Genomic DNA, 13,994 nt, shown 5'->3' with positions numbered 1-13,994 from the left:
TTTATAATATAAGTCTTAAAATAATAGTTATGGATGACTTAAAAAAATTTCTCACTCATAATTATTATCAAAAGACTTTTATAATTCTTACGAAAATTTGGATAACTTTTTTAAAACTCTACCATGAAATAATTATTATTCTGGGTCTCTGATCATAAAAGGCTTTATTTTGCGGAAAAAAACTTATTTTTGGAAAATAATAATAATTTTTTGGAGTAAAGTGTAATTTAAAAAAAAAAAAAAATTTATCAAAAATTTGTTGGAAAAATATTTTATTAAGGGCGTGTGTGAATCGGTAACAAAGTTCTATGGGGAAAGCTGTTGAATAATATTTTTACTATGGTGAGAGAGTTTTGCCAATTTGCTGTGTGAAATGAAATCTTTTTTGACAGCATTAAATTCTTGATAACTGCAGATTTATGCGGCATAAAATATTACAAATCGAAGTGAAATTAATATTTAAGGAAAACATCTACCATCGCTGAGCGCAATTCATCAATTTAAGCTTTTATTTAACGAAAAATTTCACACATCAACAATCTTTCCGATTGTCTAAATTTTCTATTCATTTGTCAATAATTTCACTAGCCTCATAAGCTACTGAAATTTTATTCACCTCCTAGTTGTCAAAAATTTACTCGCCGCGAACTTTGTTACCTATTCACTTACGCTCTTAGTAGAAATAATATTTATGCAAAGCCTATAATTTCCTACTAAACAAAAAAAAAGGTTTTTGGGAAAAAAATTTTGAGGAATTTGAATTAACAAACATTTTTTCTTTGTAATTTTTTAACTAAACTATGTATGTATATAAGACTGCATCACCAAAAAAAGTTGCGATTTTTCCGCCGGGATTACAAAATTTATTATATTTTAAGACGTCCACCAAAATATTTCGGAAAAATATTAAGATTTTAGTGAGCTGGACCGATTTGAAAACACCTCCAAAAATGGAGTTTTTTATGAATAAAAATAGTTTCTTAAAGAACTTCTTGAAAAAAGTCCCCTCAGATGACAAAACAGATTAAGCTTAAAAAATCTGCATACAAATATTTATAAGTCTTTTCAACGGAATCGTAAGAACGAGATTTTTGATGCTGTTTTTTTTACTTTTTTCAAAGATTGATTTACGAAAACCTTGAATAACTGTTCCGAAACTATTCTGATTTAGACTTATGGGATCTCAGTGGAAAGGTATTTTCACACTGTTTTTATTTCTGTCCCAAAAAAGTCATTCGTATACCAAATTTTTATTTTTCAAATACCAACACATTTTAATTCATCTTAGAATAACGTTCGTTCATCCTACCTTTCTCTTTCATCCTTTGAATGAGTTTATTAGCAAAGAAATAAAAACGATGAGAAAAAACCTTTCCAATGACACCTCTTAAGTCTAAATCGGAAGAGTTTAGGTTGTGTTATTAAAGTTTTTCTTATACCAATCTTTGAAAAAAGTTAAAAAACAGCATCAAAAATCTCATTATTACGATTCCGTTCAAATTTTTTTTAATTTTTTTTTTTATATTTTTATGCAAATTTTTTAAGCTTAAACCGTTTTGACATTTGAGGGGATTTTTTCAAAAAAAATCTTCAAGAAACTATTTTTATTCACATAAAATTCCATTTTTAGAGGTATTTTCAAATCGGTCCAGCTCACTTAAATCTTAATATTTTTCCGACATATTTTGGTGGACGTCTTAAAATGGATTTTATTATTCCAATGGAAAAATCGCACCGATTTTTTTTTGTAGTCTAATGTACATACATAAGTATATGTTTTTAGCGGCTTTAAAAAATGAGGAAGTTCTCAATTCTAAGTCAATTCTTTCAATGAATGTTTACAGTACACAAAGAGTTAGAACTTCATATGTTGCACAGTGTTATTCAACAACGTATTGATACAACTGATTATGTACTTTGGACCCCAGTAGTTGCTGCTAGACCTTACCATTCGCATGGCTGATCATGTGGATATTTTGCGTCGCCTTTCTGAGGAAGAGCTTCAAGAATTGCTACAATTATATCGGGATAAATATGGAGAAAAGAATTTCCATTATATCTTGATGTATAATCAAAACAAATGGAATCAGCAATTGAAGAATTTAGATAACAAAACGGAGAGTGGTGACGAAAATGGATGGCTTCCTTTCCGTAAAGCATTCTACACTTACAGAAATGATGATTTTAGAAAATACGGTACCTATGTAAGTCTACACTATGATATGGTAAGTAACAAAAATTTATATATACTTATACACGAGTATTTGTACATATATAAATAAATTTAATAATTAGCTAACATAAATATGTATGTATGTATGTATGTATGTACTATATTCACTTCTCGCAGATGCAAAGCGTATCATTTCATTCGTGGGAGCCAAGTCAAGCACAAATATTGAAATGTTTGCGTGGAACTAAATTGATCGACTGGCGTAGTGGGCCGCTATTAACAAATGTAGATCTTGAATTTTGTGATGAGGTAAAAAAGATTGCTTTAGCTCATGGAGCAAGCGTACAACGTGCGAGACGTTGCCTCTGGCTGATATTAGAGCATGAAAAAGCGACTAAACTCAATATTGAAAAGTAAGTACAATATACTTACATATGTATGTACATTACGGTGCATCGCCTTCAAAAAATACAAAATAAATAAAAAATCGGTACTGCTTTCCATCGGAATTATAAAATCTTTTATATTTTAATATTAATATTAAGATTTAAGTGAGTAGGACTGTTTTAAAAATACCTCCAAATATGGATTTTTTTCATAATTAAAATTATATACATATAATATAATATAAAATTATAAAAGGCTACAGAAAAGGTTAAACTTAGAAGGTCTGCAGAAAAATGTTTAAACATTTTATCAACGGAATCCAAATGACATTTTCGGAGGTATTTCCAAGTCACTCCAGCTCACGTAAATATTGAATTTTTTTCGAAATACTTTGGTGAAAGTCTGAATATTTAATACATTTTATGATTTCGGCGGAAAACCCACAACTTTTTTTGGTGGGACATCCTAATGCACATATGTACAAGTATCTCATAAACTACACTACAACTTTTCTCTCTCTTTTCGCCAGGTTGAAAGATGGCTTTAAAGTTGACAAGCTAAGCACTGATAATGCTCCGCTCATACACGATTTATGGGCGAACAAGAAAGAAGGTTCGCTGGGGTTCGTAAGTGGGCTCATTGAGTTGAATGAAACGGCAGGAATTTTCAAAGTTGCCGACGGCGAACTGGTGGCATGGGCTTTTCAAAATGACTTCTCTGGTTTAGGGTAATTTGGGAGCTCTTAATTTTTACTTTTCGTATGCTTTATTAAATAATTTAATATTTAGTATATTACAAGTTGTAGAAGCGGAACAAAGAAAGGGATTCGGTGGATTTTTGGCAGCATATTTGTGTAAACAAGTGGCCGCAGCAGAACAAGTGCATTTATCAGCATGGGTCGTTAGTGAAAATTTCAAATCAAAAGCTCTTTTAGAGAAACTCGGATTTTACATTTTAGCAACAGCAGAGTGGATACAGTTAAATAAGGCATAAAATGGGATTTAAAAAGCACATACTAAGGACCGTTTTCTCAAGTAACCTGTAACTTCAAGGCTCACTTTATGTTTAACGGGTGCATCAAAATTTATGATTATGTCTAAAGTAAAGCATATTATTATCGGTTTTATATTGGTTTACAACCAAGAAACATACATATGTACATACGTCAAAAACCGGTAATGGAAATGCTTAACTTTAGAGATAGCTTTATTTTTAATCCAGCTTCTAAATATAAAGTGAGCTTTAAAGTTAGGTCAGACAAAAAATGTACGCATAGAAAAATTTAATAAAAGAGCATACACAACTTAAAAAATAATAGTAATAGAAAATCAATCCTAATAAATTAATAGTTTTTGTATTCTAGCGAAATGTTAAATTAAAATTCGTAGAGATGCCCTCTGACACACTTGGGCGGAGGCTCGGCTTAAAGTGGACCCAATGATAGTATCAAAACGGAAACAGCTCAGGAAGATGTAACACTCCTCAAATAGGAGCATTGAGGCTTAACTGTGCGGATGAGGCTACAAGGCTAGAGGTATACAAAAAATCATCCCATGGCAATCCAAAGTGCGGGGCTCTGACAAGTGACCGGTCCACACAGTAGCGAAATAATAGGGTGCCAATAACATTTCTTGGTCAAGTGCTGACAACAAGAGATTTAAGGACTGTGTTGCGGCTCTGTGCGTTATTGGCAAATGCGGTTGTGTGCGCGGATAAAAAGAGCAACCTGTCAAAGTTGACTCCTAGAAAGTTCGTGTTATAAACCTTCAACCATCGCCGTGCATACCTAATTGCAGCTTGACCTCATTCGTCCAGGTGATGAAGGGTACGCCGTTAATTTTGTAGGGGAGGATAGGACTACTACTTATTAGCGAGAAAAGTCGGAGTAATAGCCGTTTACTTTCAAGCACTTGCCATTTCCGGACCCAAATATGAAATCAGTGCAACTCCCTCTGATGAGATGTGGAAATGAAACGTTGTGTACTTTACGGAAGCTATTTTGATGTGTAGCGGGGCTCACGCTTCACTTAGAGTACGGGTATAGTAATACTTTAAGTGTATTCGTAACAGGCGAAAGGAGAGTCATCGGACAATAGGTCACCAATTTTCTGGCTGGTTTAACGGGTTTCAGTTGTGGTACTCTCTGACTTCCACGAGTCAGAAATGTTGAGAGTGGCCAACAACAAGTTGGGGAACTTAGGGAGTTATTTTCTTCCCGTTGGACTCAGATGTTTTACCATCAACACGAATAGTACTTAGAGGCCAATGGCTTTGGAGTCTTTTTTCCTCAGATAGCCTACTTATCTTCGATATTGATGAAGTAAGAGGCACGCTGCGCTTTTGCAGTTTTATGATACTAGACAATAGTCCTTATTCGCGCCATCGCATCCAGCCCTTCACAATTCCTTTGCTTATGTTGGTTTGCAACAAGTGGCCGAATCCTAAAGTTGAGATAGCGGTGACTGATCCAGCGGAGATCGTCACGCTCATTTGCACAGAAGAGATTTATCAAAGGAGATGATTATTGATAGATGGTCTGAAGTTAGTGGTATGGTAGGCGGCCATCATGATTCAATAATAAAAGGTTTTCTCAGAAAACTGTTTTCTCGCTCCCTCTTGGCAAAATCGGCTCGCTTAGCAAAGCTCTGTGTGTGGGTTCGTACGTATGTGTAAAGCTTTTGTAAGGGAGTTAAGGGACTGTCAAAACTCGAGTGTCAATAGGCTACCATGGGTGGAAAAAGGACATCGGATTCATATTTTCAATTGCCCACTCTTGCTCTTCAACAATGTGTTTTCACTTATATCATGACAAATGCCTTTGCATTTCTTCTTCTTCCTGTTTGGCACTGTAACCGCCTAAGCGACCGTATCAGTTTCGCGGGGATACCAAATTCAGACATAGCGACATAAAGACCACTTATTTTCGTGCTGCCCAAAGCGGCTTTGAATTCGACAAATATACGGTGTGTGTCGATCCTATTCTCGCGAGTCTTTTCCAAGATTTGGCGTAAGGATCTGGCCTATGGTGAATTTGCCAGGTCTAAGGCCACACTGATAAACCCCAGTCAGTTCGTTGACGGTGGCCTTCAGTCTTCTACACTATACACTCGATAAGACCTTGTAATTTATGCTTAGAAAGCTGATCCCTCTCGCTTCCCTTTTCAGCTCCCAATTGTTCTTTCACGCTCGCTGAAATTCCGACTATATTTCTTCGGTGACGGTACTTAATGAGCGGGAAATGTGGCTCCACTGTTTGTATATGTCGGTTTGTTGAAAAGTGCTCTCTTTCGTATCTTCGCTGCAGCAAGATAGTGCTCATAGTCGATGTTTGGCCCTCAGAGTGTACGTACGTCTAGAAGCATTCCTCTATCCTCTGTCGCAAAATGATCGATATTCCATGTATCTGGATCTTTTTCTGCTGGAAGCTAGTACTGCTTCCTACCATGTTTTGGGCCCCACGAAGTCGATCATCCTCAGTTCGTTATTTTTCGACGTAGGCGCCAAATATCGCTTCCTTGTCCGCCTTAGCATTAAAATCACCAAGCACGATTTCGAATCGTAAGTGGGGCAGCATTCGTATGAACGCCCCAAACGCTCATATAAGAGATCTTGGTCCGTCAGGTCATGGGCGCAAATGAGCGAGCATATGTTTTCCTTGCCTTACCCCGTCCATCGCATTTCTTGAATGGCGGTTATGTCAGCCTTTGTCATCCCGAGGATATTAACCAGCCGGCTTCAAATCATAGGTCTTTGTCGTAGTTGTCATCAAAAGAATGGGGTCTGATCCAAGGCATCCTTTTGCTTTTCATTCGAAGGGGTTTTAACGTGGCACGACCCAAACCCAGCGCATGCGTAGTTTTACTCACTTCTCACTTTAGCTCGCTTCCAAACGGATATTTGGACGTTACCCAGAGGATACGCAGTTTAAAATATCTGTACGTCGTAAGCTGCGATTAGACCTTTTGCAAAAGAATCACTTCTGGCCACTCCCAGGTGAATGACAGTAAAAAGCTTTATCCAGTTGCTTGGACTTCTGGGCACGGAACCATCGTCCCACTTTGCCTTTGTATTTGCCTAAGTGAAAAAAGTACTAACTTTTTTGACTTACACTTGTGGTCAGCTGATTAAATCAAGTGACACTTTGACTAATTTTGGCTATTTTTCTTTTGTTTATTTAATGTTTATATTTTGTTGTTTGTTTTTTTTTATGGAAGCCTAGCACTCTACCTAATTAGCCTTACATAAATCCACATTTCAAACTTCGTACAAAAAATATGAAAATTCAACAAACTTTAACATTTGCACCTAAAAATTTTAAACTTTTTATTTAGAATTTTTAGAAAAATTTTGTGTATGCAGGTTTGTAGCTCATTAAATTTTAGTTGGCAAATCGCATTTGTTTTTAATAATTTTTTTGCTGATAGTGCTAGGCATTTTCTCCCAAACAAACGAAATTGTCGAGCATGATTTATATGGAGGAAAATGCATAACATCGTCAGCCAAAAAAATTATTAAAACGCAACGCGATTTTCTAGCTCTTGAATCGTACACTTTAACCTACTTAAATTTAATGAGCTAAAAAACTACATACCTAAAATTGATCTTAAAATTCTAAATAAAAAGTTTAAAAATTGTCGGGTGAAAATGTTAAAGTTGGTGGAATTTTCATTATTTTTGTACGAAGTTTGAAATGTGGATTTATGGGGGGCTGGTTAGGTAAAGTGCTAGACTTATAAAAAAAATATAAACACTAAGTAAACAAAAGGAAAATAGCCAAAACTAGTCAAAATGTCACTTGCCTTAATCAGCTGACCACAAGGATATATACATATATATGTACATACATACATATGTATACATTAGACTGCATCACCAAAAAAGTTGCGGTTATTCCGCCGAGCTTAGAAAATTTATTATATTTTAAGACGTCAACCAAAATATTTCGGAAAAATATTAAGATTTGAGCGAGCTGGACCGATTTGAAAATACCTCCAAAAATGGAGTTTTTTATGAATAAAAATAGGGTCTTAAAGGACTTTTTGAAAAAAAAACCCTCAGATGGTAAAACAGATTAGGCTTAAAAATCTGCATAAAAATATTTAAAAATCTTTTCAACGGAATCGTAATGAAATTTTTGATGCTGTTTTTTTTTACTTTTTTCAAACATTGATTTACGAAAAACTTAAATAACTGGGCCAAAACTATTCTAATTTAGACTTATGGGATCTCGGTAGAAAGGTATTTTCCCACAATTTTTATTTATGTGCAAAAAAATTCATTTGTGTCCCAATATTTTTTTTTTCAAGTACCAACATATCCTAATTCAATTTGGAATGATGTTCGTTCATCCTACCTTTCTCTTTCATACCTTTCCAATGATACCTCATAAGTCTAAATCGGAAGAGTTTAGGTTCAGTTATTCAAGTTTTTCTTATACCAATCTTTGAAAAAAGTTAAAAAACAGCATCGAAAATCTCAGAACTTCACGCCAACGGCATTTTACAATTTGTTAAAAATACATAATTAAAGAAAGGAAACACATAAGACACATATTACCAAAGTCTGATTATTTCAATTAGTGACGGAATCACTAAATAATTAAATGTACATTATTGCAATACAAGTTTTTTGATGTCGGCAAGAAATGAAGAGTACGAGGCTCCGAAGAAGTTGATGTTCGACGAGTAGTTGTTAACCAGGCGATTGATTCTATTTTTTGGGCTAGAGAAGACGTAGTTTTTAGTGGATTTTTCCACAGCCAGAAGCCTCCTCGTTCTTAGTTCTGCCCTTGAGCAAATGAAACCAGTCTCAGCTAGAATTTCCGGAGAATCAATTATACCATGAACAACTTTAAAGAAGGTCAGGTCAGTCACTTGTCTTCTTTTCACCAGATTGGAGACATTGAATTGGCTGTAGATATTATCAACAGTCATAGTATTTTCGGCATGTGTGAAGTAAAGCATAAATTTACAAAATTTACGCTGTATTCCTTCTATGCTGTTAATTTGTTGCTACGTGTAGGGGGACCATATCACTGACCCGTACTCTTGGATTGGCCTAACAAACGCGGAGAAAAGCATTTCTAAATTCGTTGCCGGATCTACACACAAATCCAAATTCTCTATGCTCGAAGGGTTATATAACTAATATCTTTGCTGAAAGTTAGTTTGTCGTCGACGATTACTCCTAGGTCCTTTATTGTTTCAACTACTTGTATGTGCTGTCCACCTAGTTGATATATAGGTGGTGATTGGTTATGAGATCGCGAGAAGGCGATCACTGCACATTTTTCGACATTTAAGTAAAACTTGTTCAACTTGCACCAGGTCTCCAATTTGCATATATCATTCTGGAGAGCGTATTTGTCCTGTTCGCTACTAATTTCTCTATATATTTTCAGATCGTCCGCATATAATAAGTATTCAGAGTTGAAGCTATCACCGATATCGTTTATAAAAATGTTGAATAAAATTTGGCCAAGTTGTGACCCTTGCGGGACTACAGATACAACGTCGTACTCTCTTGACAAGTGACCCTTTACGCGCACGCACAGGTGTCTGCCGGTGAGATATGAGCGAAGCCACTGGAGTGCTTTGTGTTTAATTCCATATTGACTCAGTTTTTTTTAATAGTAATTCGTGGTCCACCATGTCAAAAGCCTTACTAAAGTCGATATACAATGCATGAACATTACGCCCCTTGCCTAACGGGTTGAGAATTGCGCCGATGTAAATGTATAGGTTTGTGGTTGTAGACCTGCCTCCGAGAAATCCATGTTGCTTAGTAGTAATTATGTTTCTGAATGCAAATATTAACTGTGGAAGAATTATTTTTTCCAACAATTTGGCCAACGAATTTTGACATATTGGTCTGAAGTTTGTAACATTAGATTTATCACCTGATTTATGTATAAGAGTAACGTAAGATATTTTCCAGGCAGATGGAAAATTGCCTGTCTCTAGGGATTTGTTCAGAATGTGTGTAATAGGTTCGCAGAGACTGACAGCGCAGTATTTCAAAAATATGTTTGGAAGGTAATCGGGTCCAGCGCCCTTGTTGATGTTAAGCGTCGACAACTGTGTGAAAACATCATCAAATCGAACTTCGAAATTCGATATGCCGGAATCCATGCAGCCACTGGCTGTGTCGTTATCTTGGAGTTCGTCGGTAGAGATTTGTGATCGAGGTGTATTATAGACGCTTTCGAAAAAGGACGCGAACAGATTACTAACGTTGGCTCCAAAGCTCGCAGTAACATCATTCCACACCATGGTTGATGGAATATCGACGTCACTCCGTCGTTTATTTTTCAAAAAGCCCCAAAATGTTTTAGGAGTCTGTTTGTATGCTTCTTTCAACTTTATCAAGATAGTTCGGATAGCACTGTGCACTTAATTTCTTTTCATTTCTTGCACTCGGACTGCGAATTACTAAACATCTGGTAACGATATCGGGTTTTTTTCTTTTTAAAAGTGACGTGAGCCTCTTTTTTATTTTTTATTTTAATTATGAGTTCCTTTGAGAACCAACTGGGATAGTCATTGTTAATTTTTTTGCGTAGTAGTACAAACAGGGCAAGTGCATTGCTTATAACTTCATAGAACCATTTTACTTAATCATCAATGTTTGTTATTTTATAGAGATTTTTATCCTCATCCACGACAGACACTGCTTTGCTTGCTTCAATTACACAAGAGTCTCGAAACGATTCCGTAATTTTTTTTTTTTTTATGTAAATTTTTTAAGCTTAAACGTTTTGTCATTTGAGGGGATTTGTTTGAAAAACATCTTTAAGAAACTATTTTTATTCATAATAAAACTCCATTTTTTGAGGTATTTTCAAATCGGTCGAGTATTTTGGTGGACGTCTTAAAATATAATAGATTTTATAATTCCAATGGGAAAACAGTACCGATTTTTTTTTTTTTTTGGATGGGGAGTGATGCAGTCTAATATACATATATAACTGATAGTCGTTGAACAAAATATCTTGAGTGATAACTGAAAATTACTTTTAAAAAATATTATTCAATGTAATGCGGCTATTCAAAATAAAAAAAGAAATGCTAGATATAAAGTATGCGCGTTATGTATACTGGTAGCAGAAATAATATTTTTTTATAAAAGTTTGGTTCATTATAAAATAAACTGCATATAGTTTAAAATGCGCATTTATAGGCAGTTTATTAAATATTACACATTAAAAAACAAAAGAAATGTAGCCAAAACTGGTCAAAATATTTCTATTATTTCAGCCACCAGTGTAGATCAACTTAGCTGAGCGACTTAAAATTAAAACATATGAAATACTATTGAAGTGGCCACGCAATCAGCGACATTTCTGAATGGTGCCCTCTCTTAAGACTGGCAGTTCAACAACAATGACATTATATTATAGGTAAGGAAAACTAGTTTAATTCGTTTTTACTTTATAGTTGGTCATATTGATTTATTGCTTTTTTAACATTTACACACGGCGATAAACCATCTCAGTTCAAATTCCTTAAAATTGGTCCTGTTTTATAGATAACTCTTATGTATGTATGTAGGTACATACATAAGCGTGATCATTTGCTACAATTCTCTCTGGGAAGGATATAATTTAAATTACATACGTATACATATGTATGCACATATATGTATGTATGCAAAATTATTGGTTACTATTATAACATATTTTAATAATCTTCTAATAATCTTATAAAACAAATCAGTATAAGAGTATTCGCCCATATCAAATGGGTTCTTGTATTATTGATTTTATATCCGTTTCGAGACTCTTGTGTAATGTCTGAAATTGTATGTATAAAAATACCATATTTACACACATGCACATGCTTCAACAAAATATTTATCTAACTAAGCTTTCCTTAAGTCTGCCTTTACTTAAAACTAGGAAGCAATTTAATTACGAAATCAAACAAAAAGTAAACGGGTCGTTGTCGTACTACCATTTGGAAACATATTTCCATTAGTCAGCAGGCTGTTTGCAGCAACTGTATTTACATTTGGATACTGTTTTTCACCACGTTTACTAGTGAAACCATTTACGCTGCTCGTAACTGCCCCTTGATAGTAGGGATCCAGATTTCCGTTAAGTGGCTCGTATTTAATACGATGATTTTGTGTTAGAGGTAATACCGTCTCTGACGCTCTAGACACCTGTTTGGCCTGCAAGTAGTTTGTATTTTTTTTACAATTTGCATTGTCATAGTCATTATGCATGGTAAACAAAAAACTTACCCTGTTATAGCATAACACGCCGAATATGGCCAAAGTCATGCCGACGCAGTTTAACCACGTCACAGGATTCCCTAAAATTAACAGTGATACAGCTATCACAAAAATTCTTTTTGATGCGCTGGCAACCGCATAAGTCAGGGGTGAGACCAACGAAAGTACATTAAACGCTACCACGTTCTGCAACCAGTTCAAAACACCATCAGTGAACAAAAGCGCTATCACCCGATAATCAAATCCTGTCTAAAGAAAAAAATATTCGTTTTTTTATTATTGCGATATAAATTAATGTTGGTAACGAGGAATGAACTTACAATAGCAGGGTGTTGTACAACTTTAAAACTATCAACAAAAAACCAAATTGGCAAGAACATAAATAACGCTAATTTTCCTAATAGTTCCAAAAGTCGCAGATGATGCATTCCCGTATCTTTCAGCACCTGAATTGTTTTTTTATGAAGTACTTTTTTTATGTATTTAAATACGGTTTTTACCTTTTTGGAGAAGATATTTTGCAGTGAAAATCCCATTGTCGATATGAGTGCGCTTATCAAACCAATCATGTCGAATGAAATCTCAGTCAAGGTAGCAATTCCAACACCCGTTATAATTGGTACTAGGCTGAGATACACTAGAGTGGGTTGCTTTTCACGAAATAGGAAACGTGTCAAGATTACGGTAAACAGTGGCATGGTGGCTTTAACTGAAACACATTTTGTAACACATGTTATATTATATATTAACAAGCAACAAATTGTAGAGAAAGTAAAATTAAAAAACAACCGCCAAAGTTTAGTTACGAAACAAAATATAGTACATACACTTCAATGTATATGTAGCTAACCAAACAAATATCTGCAAAGTACCAAGTGCTTTTGTTTTTATTTTTTTTACAACGCTTAACACGTCAATGATAACTGGCCAACGTGTCAAGCGATATGAGTAGATTAGCATCGGCACTCAATTGATGTTGCATTGTGCCATCCATTTGTTACAACTCACCTGTATGGGCATAGGAAACTGGTACTTTCCATAGTGAAATATGTGATGTGACGGATGAAAGAAACTTTCCCAGCGCTAATGGAATAATCAAGCGCCAATAGTAGCCTCTAGAAATGTTTTGATATTTTCGTATGCGCCACAGATTAAAGAATGGTCCACTATACAAGGCTGTACTACACAGTTGTATCATTGTCACCGTCATGGGAAATGGGAACTCGTTTAATACCATCTTGCCAATAACATTGTTGCTAGAGGATATCAGATACCAGATAATGCATAGGACTATAACCGCCACGACATGTCTGGATGAGGCGCTTCTTAATCCAGTGCGCATTTTTGTTTGCTGTACTACTTAATCACTCCCGCAACCCAGTATTCCAATGATATTCAAACACTTTTTAGCACATCTCCCTGAATTAAATATGAAATACGGGAAGCACAAACTGAATTTCGGCAGATTGTTTTAATTATTAATACGGAAGGAGAAGAGAAACAAAAATTTGCAAAATTTTATGGCTAGAGTTGCCAGGGTTTATTATCTAGAGCTGTAGCAAACCGTATGTGTTCGTTACTCAGTAGACTCGAAGTATCGAATCGTTACTCACATAATAATCTCGTTACTCGCATGTTCCGTTTATGCACCATTAACGCGAATCAATACAACCATGAATCAATTAGAATTGGATCATGGAATGCAACACAACATAATAGGCCCGTCATAATGGGTACATCGGCGTACCCAGAATGAAATTTAGGGGGGGGGGGGATCGACCCTATTAAGCTGGTATTTCAGGGTACTATTTTATATATATATAAGAAAAATTTGAAAGATAGGGGGGGCCCGAGTACCCCCCTGCACCTACCTGGCTACGCCCATGAATGGGTACTTGTACGTCTATAACGGAAGAGTATGCGAAGTGGCGTACGTAACGATACGCCACAATGAAGGTGTTGCGTCTGCAAACAAAAATCAGCTGTTCCTTATGGGGGTTTACACAAGTCAATTTCGCAGATACAATAGCAAAACATTTACACTTTTTTACTTATATATTCACTCTTGATGTATTCGTCACTGTCTTTGACCTTTCGAAGACAGTTTATTGTCTGGACGCCTACTTTAGACAAACAATGTGACAATTAATACATATTCTCAATTGTCTTGCCTTGCGTAAACGCAGGGTTATAAAACTGT

At 35.4% G+C, this 13,994-nt stretch overlaps 3 protein-coding genes across 3 annotated transcripts in view; 1 reads left to right on the top strand and 2 right to left on the bottom strand.

Moving 5' to 3' along the window:
- LOC118733914 (protein tilB) overlaps positions 1 to 13,994 on the bottom strand; it is a gene marked incomplete at its 3' end in the record, with an annotated part of 32,903 nt that overhangs the window by 13,988 nt on the left and 4,921 nt on the right.
- LOC118733920 lies at positions 1,816 to 3,718 on the top strand. The gene is made up of 4 exons (XM_036463552.1): positions 1,816 to 2,225; positions 2,351 to 2,586; positions 3,090 to 3,287; positions 3,349 to 3,718. Exons 1-4 carry the CDS (start codon positions 1,956 to 1,958, stop codon positions 3,551 to 3,553), a joined length of 909 nt encoding a protein of 302 aa, XP_036319445.1. The 5' UTR covers positions 1,816 to 1,955; the 3' UTR covers positions 3,554 to 3,718.
- LOC118733915 (solute carrier family 35 member E1 homolog) lies at positions 10,982 to 13,440 on the bottom strand. Its single transcript, XM_036463546.1, has 5 exons — positions 12,803 to 13,440; positions 12,295 to 12,503; positions 12,115 to 12,240; positions 11,804 to 12,043; positions 10,982 to 11,731 (listed from the first exon to the last, which is right to left on the bottom strand). The coding sequence occupies exons 1-5, from the start codon at positions 13,134 to 13,136 to the stop codon at positions 11,477 to 11,479; spliced, it is 1,164 nt and encodes a 387-aa protein (XP_036319439.1). The 5' UTR covers positions 13,137 to 13,440; the 3' UTR covers positions 10,982 to 11,476.

Source organism: Rhagoletis pomonella, unplaced genomic scaffold (genome assembly GCF_013731165.1).
Source record: "Rhagoletis pomonella isolate Grant_MI unplaced genomic scaffold, Rhpom_1.0 Rhpom_scaffold_00002, whole genome shotgun sequence".
Taxonomy (NCBI): Eukaryota; Metazoa; Arthropoda; class Insecta; order Diptera; family Tephritidae; genus Rhagoletis; species Rhagoletis pomonella.
This window is presented reverse-complemented; position numbering and strand designations above follow the sequence as displayed.

Coding starts and splice junctions, on each gene's coding strand:
- LOC118733920 (XM_036463552.1), top strand. CDS start 1,956: ATGGCTGATCATGTGGATATTTTGCGTCGCCTTTCTGAGGAAGAGCTT. Junction 2,226..2,350: donor TAAGTCTACACTATGATATG/GTAAGTAACAAA, acceptor CACTTCTCGCAG/ATGCAAAGCGTATCATTTCA. Junction 3,288..3,348: donor AATGACTTCTCTGGTTTAGG/GTAATTTGGGAG, acceptor TTTAATATTTAG/TATATTACAAGTTGTAGAAG.
- LOC118733915 (XM_036463546.1), bottom strand. CDS start 13,136: ATGCGCACTGGATTAAGAAGCGCCTCATCCAGACATGTCGTGGCGGTT. Junction 12,504..12,802: donor AGTTTCCTATGCCCATACAG/GTGAGTTGTAAC, acceptor AATGTGTTTCAG/TTAAAGCCACCATGCCACTG. Junction 12,044..12,114: donor TTGTACAACACCCTGCTATT/GTAAGTTCATTC, acceptor TTTTTTCTTTAG/ACAGGATTTGATTATCGGGT.